At 46.0% G+C, this 11773-nt stretch overlaps 2 protein-coding genes across 2 annotated transcripts; one reads left to right on the plus strand and one right to left on the minus strand.

Annotated features, from left to right (window-relative positions):
• Positions 1–2875: 2875 nt before the first annotated feature.
• On the plus strand, positions 2876–4175 carry AGABI2DRAFT_228161 (hypothetical protein). Its single transcript, XM_006456204.1, has 4 exons — positions 2876–3138; positions 3188–3316; positions 3370–3629; positions 3688–4175. Exons 1-4 carry the CDS (start codon positions 2906–2908, stop codon positions 4140–4142), a joined length of 1077 nt encoding a protein of 358 aa, XP_006456267.1. The 5' UTR covers positions 2876–2905; the 3' UTR covers positions 4143–4175.
• Positions 4176–4890: 715 nt separating this feature from the next.
• Positions 4891–7404, minus strand: AGABI2DRAFT_211161 (hypothetical protein; the record flags this gene model as incomplete). Its single annotated transcript, XM_006456205.1, has 15 exons — positions 7144–7404; positions 6918–7090; positions 6841–6854; positions 6722–6791; positions 6568–6659; positions 6401–6516; positions 6319–6349; positions 6194–6257; positions 6026–6140; positions 5860–5972; positions 5701–5810; positions 5567–5651; positions 5416–5510; positions 5140–5369; positions 4891–5080 (listed from the first exon to the last, which is right to left on the minus strand). The coding sequence occupies exons 1-15, from the start codon at positions 7314–7316 to the stop codon at positions 4891–4893; spliced, it is 1671 nt and encodes a 556-aa protein (XP_006456268.1). The 5' UTR covers positions 7317–7404.
• Positions 7405–11773: the final 4369 nt, after the last annotated feature.

Consider the following 11773-nt stretch of genomic DNA (forward strand, 5'->3'; position numbering starts at 1 on the left):
TAAGTACCGTTTTACCTTCCATGCCCTCCCTACAGTGTGAGCATACTCTATCTAAATAATAGAGAGGATCTGCAGAGCAAGTTGAGCTAAAACACCATTTCCAACATACCTCTCTCCTACCAACCCCTTTACCCGTGTGGGTCTAGCTGTTTTCTCAACGACAGGATAACCAAATCCCTGCCACCCCTCCTGGACATATGTCGAACATGACAAGTCAATTTTTCGAGTCGGTCAGGACGCTGAACAAAAGCTTCACTTATACTCCGGCAACTCGCCCAGGGACCCGAGCCACGCGCAAGTGAGATGTTCAGCACCAGGGAGCAAAGATTGTGTATGGTGATCGTGCCCAATAATTCTCGAATGACATGGTTAAACACAAAAGACGGTAGGCAAACACCAATTGCAAAGTGTGGAGGTTTGGTTTATGTTGAAAATCGAGAAAGTACTCAAAGCTGCGGCGATCGTCAGTTTCGAGCTGCTATTCTCCTCACCTCTCAGCCCAAAAAGATGGAAATCGTGTTTTGAGCGAGTTCGAGATAGTCTAAGGATGGACCGATCAATCCGAGCATTGTAGAAAATGACGGTGTTTTTGACGCTGACGGTGCCCGACTGTGTGCCTTGCCAGTAGAATGTTGATTATCACAGATGACCTTCAGTACGTGTTGCAAAAATAAACAACTGTTGACCACCAGACCGGTAGTCTAAGTACCCGGAGAAAATGCAGTTTGTGAATGTGGGGTTTCAGTGAGCAATAGGGAGACACAAGAAGGTGAGTGAGTTGACCGACTTCATGCTTCAAATGATTGGGACCCAGTCAACAAGCTAATGAGTGAGGCCGAAGTAAGTTCATGATCTTCCTTGGCATATCCAATGTTCTCGAAGGCGATTCCTGGGCGGACTTTCGATGGCTCTTGCGTCAAGAGTGATTCAATGACTTGTTTCAATTGCTTCAGACTTACCCGCAACCGTGCGGGTCGCAATACATGCTATGTGCCCAAAATTTTGAACCTTGCTTTTTAACACGTCCAATATCGTACTTGTAGTGAAACGAACAGCTATGCTGTACAATGACTTGAGCCCCGTTCTGTCGTTGAAAATCATGTGCTTCTTGTGACAACCGAGATGGTTTGTCACATTGAAATGGACGACAGGTCTAGATGCCCCCGGGCATGTTCCTAGACAATCAACAAATTCGCTCGCACGGCCTCCCCCGAGTGTGAATGAACCGCAAGTCCTCCACGACACAATGGACGATGCATTAATCGCGCCATTGACGCGCCCAATCGCTGGAGAGACACCCTATTGGGAAAATCATTTTCCTAATTCGGTCAATCGTCCAGGTGGGCAACGACGCCACACGAAAATCTTGCCTCTGACAGTCTAACCACTAATCACTCGCCAACCGTTTCTGACACTGCTACGCGTGATGACAGGACCCCGAAGAACCGGATATAGCTCCAGCTAACGGCCTACCATAAGTCCGTTGGGGCGGAAGAAAAAGTGTGGCGGGAAGTGCTCGTGGGACGGGACGCTACATCCAAGCCTTGCTTGGCTCAAACTGTTGTCGGAGACACAAATTTGCAGAGACTAGGCTCTCCGAAAAATTTAAACTTAACCAAACAAATTACTGTAAATAAACGGCTGAGTGTTACCAATGCCGTTTCAGTCGCTCAATAATCACCATTGGAATTGCTTTCCCATGTATTTTAAGGCCATCACCCAAGAATCGGTAAGGAAATATGGAAGTATCAAAAGAATCGGCCAGCATATGTCCCGACAGAACTCCTGAATAGCTTAAAATTTGGCTTCTATCAAAACTATCGGCGGGCCTAGGATAATACACCCTAGCCAAGGCCAGAACCCACCAGGATTGCGCAGAAGCGCTAGATCCTGCCGACTCAGTATCGTTTTCTTTCGTAAATCCTCAAGCCGATAGTATTGATGTCTATTTTTCTGAGTAAACAAATTCGCGCGACACTCGAACATGATCGTTCGCGGTAAACCATGCCAAGTATGCTAATATATTGATAAATAGATCGGTGCTTTTAGAAGAAATCAGGATCGGAGAAATATGTGCCCGGTGAATATGTATGTCATACTACCCAGAAATTAGAGTTTCGCGAGATGTGATGCGAGGAAAGAGGATGGAGAAGGCAGCCTATACATGTTGAAAGGGATTAAGGGATTATAGGAATGAGAAAGTTAGGGGCGAAACGAAAATTTCTTAATCAGTTTAATGTACGATCTGTGCGGCGACAGTGAAACTGAAACTTAAGTGCCAGGAAATGGGATATAGCACCGATGTCTCTATGCCCGACACCGAACGCGGCCCGGAAATAACTAAGTATGCACAGACCACTGCTGGCCCAACCCTGGTCCATCCATGCCACACTCGGTCCTTCTCCAGACCCACTCGGTTCTCCGTAGCCATGGGACTCTTCACCACACCCACAACAACCCCGAGTGCTTCTGACGCTGTATATTCCCAGCCCTCTAACTCTTTCTTCAGGAAGGTTAATTCCAAACTGAAGAGTCTACCAGTAGCTACTGCAGGCAAGGATTTATCAAGTTTATATCTTAGTCCTTCTATTTACTCGAGGGAGATAGGCTCAGGGTCGTAGATGAGAACACACGAGAAAATAAGTTATGTTAATAGAAAATCATTGACGATCACGAATCGTAGCCTAAAGTATCGGAGTGAGAATGGTCGATGTGGCTGCCGAGAGCAAAGGATCTGATTACGAAGAATTGATCGGGGCTGTTGAGTCTTATTACCTGAGCCCCATTCAGACGGAACATGCAAGGTTTGATTCACCTACTGTAAGTCACGCCACGATTTTAATCCGTACTCATATATAGGGCAAGTAATCTTATGTTTGAGCGCATTCACCCAACCTCGTCAAACATGACACCACCTTTTATCAGCGGCACTCTTCAAGACGGACTCTGGATCAAGAAAGTTCCTTCAAAATATACGGCGAATCAAATAGCAGAGTACCTTTCCGCTATTGAGTACGAGCCAACCTATGATGCAGAGGTCATTGCGTCGGGAAACTTCCCCGTCAACTTGGATACCCTCACGCGGTTAACGCGTTTGCATTTACTCACATTTCCATTCGAGAACACGGCAATGCATTAGTGAGTTAAATTTCGGCGCATCTTTGTTATCTGACGTCGATTCCCAAAGCACTTCCGATCACGCGATGGATGTAACTCCCGAAGGACTCTTTGAGCGCCTGGTTAAGAGGCGCGGAGGGTCTTATTGCTTTGGGCAAAATGGCCTTTTGTTAGAAATGTTGCGTGGATTGGGCTTTAGGTACACTTACCACACACTCTATCCACTGAGTGACGCTTACATTCTCAACGTAGGGCTTATGGAGCTAATGGACGAACAAATGTAGCGACTGCAGGGAATGCGTATACGTACACTGCATCAGCCACTCACCTTGTCATCCTCGTGCAGCCATCGGTTAACAGCAACCAGACCTACGTGTGCGATGTCGGCTACGGTCCATCAAACGTCACTCGTCCACTCTTATTATCCAATCATCCCGATAACGTTATCGTGGGATTATCTGAAACGGAACGCCACCGCCTGACTCGCAGTCCGCGTCCGGATTCCAGCGTCGGTAAGTTGAAAACCCGATGCTATTTATTTCTATGTGGCTGATCTATTTTTGTTACCAGCGTATTCTCAGGATCATACGACAACCGCCGGGGACCAGTGGAATATGGAAGTCTGGCACAAGAAACCGGATGCCACTGATGGTATCTGGCGCATTCAATACTCCTTCAGCGAGTCCGAAATCTTTCCGAGTGACTGCTCCTTTGCTTCCTATGGTGTCTCCCAACGTCCTGCACCAAGAAGTTTCCTCTGGACCGGTGTCATTTGTCTCAAACTCTTCACTATAGATGAGGGTAACCTTCATCTAGAGAAATCCAAGAGACCTATGTATCGTTTAACTCTCTTCGGGAAAGAAGTCTGGAAAACCTCTGGCCCGAACAAAGAAGTTGTGCACACTCTGGAAACAGAGTCGGATAGGATAAAGGCGCTTCGTGATTACTTTGGGCTGGATTTGAAGGACGAGGATGTCGTGCACATAGCTGGTAGAGCTCCCGCCTATGCGGTAAAGGGTGCTTAACGTAATCTTTATCCCCGTACTATTTTGTCTCCTATCGAGATTGTAAATCATTATTATTGTTCTCTGTCTTGGCGCTCTTAATATCCGTTTGATCGCTTCATTATTAGATATGATCCCAAGCACAATCCATGGTCACAACGCGACACATATGAGCTCCGATAATGCAGGTTATACAGCGGCTATTATATCGCCTATGTAGTATACAAGAAGACACAAGAGCGGTCTGCAATCTCGGAAGAACCGGATTAGCCTTCTACTGCCTCCGCTACTCCGGAATCCGGTTATGGTCAAAATGCTGGTCTATTTTTGTTTAGGTGAGATGCCGACTATATTGTGGCTAAGCTGAGGACATACGAGGGAGAGCGTTTCGGCGCTACCCTCGAGATGAACCGGCTATTGTTTCTTTTCTTATCAAGTCACCGGTTAAGCATCATTGGTCCATGCTTTTCGTTTTGTCCATACAATATCTTTATAAACTGCTTCGGAACTAAGTTTTTCCGTTCCTGTAAAAGATATCACGGTCAATAGTGAACTGGTTCCATTTCAACTGGATGATCATGAGCAATTCGCCAACCAGGGTCTAGGAAAATTCACGAAACTAATATCTAGAATCATTAACAACGTCTCTATTATGGTAAATACGCAAGGAAAAATGAGATATGAGGATGCTATCTATGTGATATGGCTACATCAATGTAAATATAATCTTGCGTTCGTATGACAGTTCAAAGCAGTGATGATGAAAGTTTTAAGATGAATGCGTGGATGTTTTTTCCGGGTCGGGGCCACCAGATGGTACGATGGCCTTTTCGACGTCAGGGTCACTGGATTGTGCACTAGTTTCTTTTAATGGCTGTGCACGAGGTTGTGATTCAGATTTCCGGGCAAAACGACTCGCGTGCCTAATTTTCTCTCCATATATCCAGAAAACGAATGGACTGAAAATGACAAATGATTAAGAACGGGTTGTGCACGAGATACTCTCGAATTGACTTACGCAGGACACCCTATTACGATTGCTACGCAAGCGAGGATTGTGTTGCCTTTACCATATCCCAAAGTATCATACATGCTCGGCGCAAAGAGAGGGAAGCCGAAACCTGCTAGAGATCGTAGGCATGATACAGCAGCCAGTGCTGACGCTGCATGGAGAGTAAAAGAATCTAAAATGTATATTTGCATTGCTTGGAAGTTTAGGATTACACCCATTCCGACGAATGCGATGCCCTGTAATCGTTAGATTGTTACTAAATGGTGCTGTCTTAATACCCACAATATCAGTGACGATCCAATGAAGCTTATTCTGAGCAGCCCATCCTGTTAATAATAATCCTAAAGGCATAGCGATGGTGCCTGGGAGCATTGAAGCTGTTTTTCAGCCATCAGTTGAGTTAACGAAAAATGATTTGTGGCGTAGAGCTCACGCAATCGAAATTCTGGTCGACCAACTCCGTTTCCATAGCGTCCTCTAAGCCAGATATATATTCTATCCATGTAGCGAGCGTTCAACTAGGATGGGTTAATATCTGTAGCTATCTCTGTAAGAATCAACTCCTACCTGGGATGCACCAGAGAGTCCAATCCCAAGTGCAATGTAATGCAAGCCCCCAATTCCAACGTTCTGGTGATACGTGCTAGAGAAAATCTGGGGGATCGTGGTCAAGAATACTAAGTCATTAATTAGATTTGCGTCGCAATTTATTGGAAAATAGCGCACGATAAAAAACTCCATAGATTAGTGCCATGTAGACGCCGAATAGTTGGATGATGGGCTCGAATGCAAAGAGAGAAAATGGCCGAGTGAGAGCGACACGGAATATATGTTTCCACCTAGAATAATGATTATTTTCATTGACCTCAACAGTGCATATATGACCGCTTACTGGCGACTACCTTTGGTTTCATACACCGTCCGGACCTCTTTCGCTCGTTCATTTCGTTCTAGTAGACTAGCCCGAAGCTTTTTCGCTTTCTTTCCAAGAAGGTATGGTGCAAAGGCTACCTCAGCAATCAACAAAAGTAAAGGCCGATGCAAAGGGTGAAATACTTACATTCATTGAGGTAATAGAGACCAGCCAATTGAACTATTACGTCGATAATACTCGTCGACCAAAACTAAAAAAGATACCTCTTAGATAAAGAACAGTGATCCAATTTGAATGCTCGGAGTACATACCACCCATCTCCAAGTTGATCGCATAGCTATCCTATAAGTCAATCAGACATGAATCCGGTACTGAAGCCAAATCAAAACTTACCAACCACCACAGATGGGTCCTATGACGGGCCCCAACAAGGGAGCAAGCGAGTATATCGCACTTGCTCTACCTCTCTCTTCCACCCGCCATACGTCGGAAAGTACACCACCACCTATCTGATATTTGTGTTTAAGGAGAGTCGGCTGGAAATGGAAGAGAAACCTTACTGATAACGGTGCGCTTCCCCCTATACCTGCCAAAAGACGGAACGCGATAAGTTGCCCTTTGTTTTGCGCGAAACCACAAGCTAGATTCCAAACTATAAACGAAAACGCAATCAAACCTAAGGGTTGGAGGACTAGTAGAGCAGTGAATTCGTACCGAGATAGAAAAGGTTGGATAGTTGTAGTACATGTGATCGTCCCCATATCTCACTCATAGGCCCAAGAAACTGAAGGAAATTAGTATGCGTGACCAGGGCAGAATGGTTCAAAACGTACGAGAGGGCCGAATGCTTCATACAGTTATAAGTTAGCTGAATAGAGAACCTCGCGGTAGATGGCAACCTCGCACGCACCGTAACCCAGAACAAACACCGAAGTCATCATAGCCTGAACGACTGAACTATGAACTCCGAATTCCTCCACTATCTGTGAGGTGGCTGGAGCCACCATTGCAGACGATACTGGCGATATGAAGGTGAACAACGACACAATGACCGTTGAAGCCCATTTTTTCGAGTACTTCCAACTAAGAAAAGTATTAGCAACAACGCCGAATGTATCCAAGTTCAAAAGGCGCACTTTTTTGGATTCGCTGGATCATCCGGCCCATCCCAATCAACCACAATTATATCAGGCTCTGAGTCTTCATGTTTATCCTCTCTGGCGGTGTCTTCAGAGTTTGGAGTTGGAGTTGGAGTTGTAGTTGGTCGCTTCGAACTTGGGGAAGAGGTAGTGGGAGATAAAGGATCCATGGTACGAGAAAATGGCACCGACGGAGGGAAGGTTTCCAGCTATAAACCCCATTGCGTCGGAAGTGCATCCGACGCATTGTAATATTGGGTGTGTATTGATTAAAAATAAGTGACGTTAATCGGCCCGGTGAGTTGCCGGGCGCTACATAAGCAACCATTACCTAAGTTGTAGCTGCAATACTGTAACTTATGTAGCAGCTTAGTATGGTCTGTGGTGGAGTGGCTATCGTTAAGACAATCATCATAGTTTACATCTCGTGTTGTCGTTAGATGGAAAGGATTTTGTTACTGTTCTACAATCATGACTTCGTGGCAAGTAATACGCCGGAAATAAAAACATCTCCGTTCGTGGAATCGTGAGTATGCCGAAGCTTCAAACCAGCTCCGATACACCTCACTATACGCCACACCGCGAGGAATTTGTCTCCATAGGCTCTCATCGCGCCCCGGCGGTCAAATCATTATTTTATAAAACGATCATCAATATGCTACTCAAAAGTCAACGCTCCATGATTTGGTTCACGCCCTGTAATGGGTGACTTCATGGGCCAGCATGTCGGAGCACGGCTGCAGATCCTGAGACTTTAGACATCAGGGCTCCAGTATTTATGACTTCAGGGACAGGTTGCAAAAACCAGTGACCATCAATTTCGCGTACGATTATTGATCAGACCAATGCCAATTGTTGATCACTGAAAATAGGTTATCAGTGAAGCTTCAAATTTCAAAAGTCGAAATAAAGATTGCTGCAAAAATGATTGGTGTACATACATACATACTAGGACCTTATATAAAACGACGCTAGAACGTATCTGATACCTAGAAAACAGCTTAGAAGCACCCTTATCAAGATCTCAACAAATTTTTCAAATTCAAATATTGAAGCCGTGAGATTTTGTTTGATACTGGGAAAAAACTGGTTATCGGATGTGTGACCGAGTTTGCCGGAGACTTGCTTTTATCTTACGGACTACACTGGCGGGTTAGAGAAAGTGAAAGTGCTAGAGCCTAGAGCTCAGAAAGTTAGAAACAGATTTCAGATTGGAGCTCAATGATGTTCAACAATTCACAAAGGAGGATATCATCATGTATATATTCTTCGTGGCACGTCTTTAAAGTTTCGGTCACAAAGTGAGGAGTTGGGATCCGAAGGTTCCTCACGGAATTTGATGTGAGGGATACTGTAAGGAACAGGATGATAAAGAATTTTTTTTTCTAGTCCATTGAATTACGGCCGTTGAGGCAAGAGATAGAAAGAAAAAGAAGTCAAACGACTAATGCAACTTTATCATGTATCTCGCATGTGTAAACCTTTCCCACTTCGACCACCAATTTTCAATACTATTGGTCAATCACCGGTGTGATGATAACTCCGACGTATCTGACCAATCATTGATAGACATCAGCATAGGCTTACAACTACTCTGCAACTACTGACAGTAACACGGCGGACATTCTCCTGACAAATCACTTGACAGCATCACGCTCGGGTCCACTTGACAACAGGATGTCCGCCGTGTAAGGTTCGACGATGGTGTGAAAATGTTTTTCAAGAAGTTGAATTCAATTGGGAACGTGAAAAAAACATTTGGCCTCCCCCTCGATAAAGGGAAAATGTCGAAAAACCTCAAGCAGATGAAACGAGAATCTAAAGACAATATCTGTTAAAACCATACCACGAAATGGGATCCTACTGGACCCACATTCCAAGTTTTGAAGACCGAGCTAAATATCGTAAATTGATCTTGAATTTTTTGTTCGCACAAAATGTATTCGGTGAGAGTTTTGCAGACCTACACAGTTGATACAACCCCCCATGGCGACCGATGGGCAACTGATGCGAAATACGGCTTTGAAGTATCTTTGCATGTAGAGATTTTTCTCGTACAGTGAGAATTGATTCTTCGTTTGAGTTGTTCCTGGAGGGAAGGTATACAAAGAAGGGAAGAAACTCATATACCATCGCCATTGCTCATAGTAGACGTCAAAGAAGTTGGATTGAAGGTCGGCCTGGGCCGACATCGTAAGACTAATTTTGTAAACAGATGAACCCCGGGAAACTGAGCTGAGCTGGGAACCGCAGAGTAGAACCCGGTCAGGAAGGGTGATACGACGCGTCGACGAAGTTGATGTCTGAAATGATAGTCGCAAGGTGATGGATAGGCTTCACTCTTCACGGGAGGACTGATAGGTCGGTAGTCAGTGTACTACCTGATATACGCAGAAATGGCATTAATTGGGGGATTCAGTGACCGAGGTTGCGACAGTTATGAATATCATGTCACGCATCCACCGTTGATCTTTTCATTCTGGTTTCTTAATGACGTGAGAGCACGAGTCTTACTTGGGAGTTGACTATCCAAGGATCAATGCCTATTTGGCTCGGAAGTAAGTACTAGATGTTTTCGACGTTTAAAAGCATGAGAAAGTTTTCTTGAGCGTGTGGTGTCTTCTTCTAGGTAAACAAGCATTATCAAGTTACTGCCAGAAGGAGGTGATCCTTGTATATGATTTGTTGGTTCCTAGAGGGTTCTACCTCATAGAATCGGGTAGAATACGCCGTCGGGCATGATACGAAAGTGTTGATCCGCGCAGTCTGTTTCTGTGATCCAGGGTCACGAGTGGTTGTCAGACATAGATTACCATTTGTGGACGGGAGCGTGGATGGTCTCCTCGAGGCTGCCAATCTCGTTCCGCGATGGCTGGTTTCCTTCGCAGAAAAACCAAGAAAGACGCTGCGCCTGATGTCGTCGTCTCAGGGCCCATGTCGCTCTCGCACGTCACACCGTCGACCCGTTCTGTGCGACAGTCACAACAGCCGCGACGCCGCCCGACGAATCCCCCGCCGTCGAGTTACGAACCTCCTCGCGCCCAGCCTGCCCAACAGGCTTTGGCTCCTGTCGCTGTAGGTGATCCGTATGTCGCTTACAGGCGTTCCCTCCGTGCTCCACCCCCAGCCCAGCCCGAAAGCGTGCCCATTCCCGTCGACATTCCCGTCGACATCCCTCCTCGTGCACCCCTCTCAGAGCCGAACATCGCCGGTCCAGCTCTCGTCGTCGATGAGGAAGACCATAGCAGTCACTTGATCGACCTTCCTCCAGAGATAGCCTTGTTCCAGGTAAGTTTCCCTCTTGGATCGCCCTCCCTTTCTCCCACTCCTAGGCGTCCATCGCTCGAGGTTAATCCTCCAAAGATTCGCATGCCGTGAAAATCATCTCTGTCATCCTGACTCTCCGTCTCCATGATTAACTCTCCGGTGTCACTTTTCTGCGGGAGAAGCTTGTCACAGCAGACTGAAGCTCGGCTCGTGTAAACTCGATCCCTGGCTCCTTGTGCTCAAAGCCTATACTCTCTCCCCTCGCCACGCGACCCCCCCTCGACCTCGAATCTTGCCACTTCCCTTCATCTCGTTTTTTTTTCACTCTCGGCCGTCAATTTCATCTGACGCTTCCTCCTTCCCCATCAGGAATTCGGTGACAAGTTGTTTACGAACACTCCTCCAGACTCCCTCAACTCAAAGTCAACCGGACAACCTCAGCCTCAACAACAACAACATGCTTCGTCCACCAGCACCCCAATCTCGGTCAGAGACTGTCTACATGACATCATTAAGCTCTTACTAACCCAGCTCGCCTCATTTTTCTTCCCTCAAACCACGATGTTTTTGCCTTTTCATATTTAAAATGTTATAGTCCCCTTCTAGCCTCCCGCCCATATCCCACTCTCCCTTCACTCCCAACGCCCTTCCTTCACCCGATAACGACATGGGCATCACTATCAGCGCGCAACACGGGAATATGTCGTCAATGAAGATGTCATTACGATCATCTACCCTTCCTCCAAATAATTCCTTCCCACCCTCACCCCACGAGAAACACAGACAATCTTCATCAAATTCCCCTCCTCGCCGAGCTCCAACTTCTCCACCGGTACCCACAGCAAGGTCGCCCGTATCACCGCCGAAAACGCCATCAAAAAGGCAAAAAGCTCTGCCGCAGGTTCCTCCTGAGGCACAAATACCCTCTATAACCGCATCGAGGCGTCATAGGTCCTTCAAGACTCCTGTGGGACAGCCCGCAACAAATATAGTGCCTGTTCCTCAACAACCGCAATTGGTAAATAATTCATACTCAGGTATGTATAAATAGCTTTGATTTTTTTTGTGGTGCGACATCATATTTGGATATGATGAGAAACTGACGTTTTTTGGCAGGGCCTAACAAACCTCGAATTTTCGCTGCACAGGAAGCTATGAACGGACATCATCAAGCGAAAGTGAATGGTCATCATGGTGATGGTGATGCGTTTCGTATGTCGCAGTTGCAAGAGATTCCACACGAGTTTGAGATGCAAAATGGTTATCCATCACCTCCTTCAGAGCATAATAGACATTCGAATACGCCAAATATGTCACATCGGACATCGTTGACTCAACCCCCTCCGAGTAAGTACCAAAC

Source organism: Agaricus bisporus, assembly GCF_000300575.1.
Source record: "Agaricus bisporus var. bisporus H97 unplaced genomic scaffold AGABI2scaffold_12, whole genome shotgun sequence".
NCBI lineage: Eukaryota > Fungi > Basidiomycota > Agaricomycetes > Agaricales > Agaricaceae > Agaricus > Agaricus bisporus.

Bases quoted from the DNA above. Each gene is read 5' to 3' on its own strand.
- AGABI2DRAFT_228161 (XM_006456204.1), top strand. From the start codon at position 2,906: ATGACACCACCTTTTATCAGCGGCACTCTTCAAGACGGACTCTGGATC. The intron at 3,139-3,187 runs GTGAGTTAAATT...CGATTCCCAAAG, and splicing joins GAGAACACGGCAATGCATTA to CACTTCCGATCACGCGATGG. The intron at 3,630-3,687 runs GTAAGTTGAAAA...TTTTGTTACCAG, and splicing joins GCGTCCGGATTCCAGCGTCG to CGTATTCTCAGGATCATACG.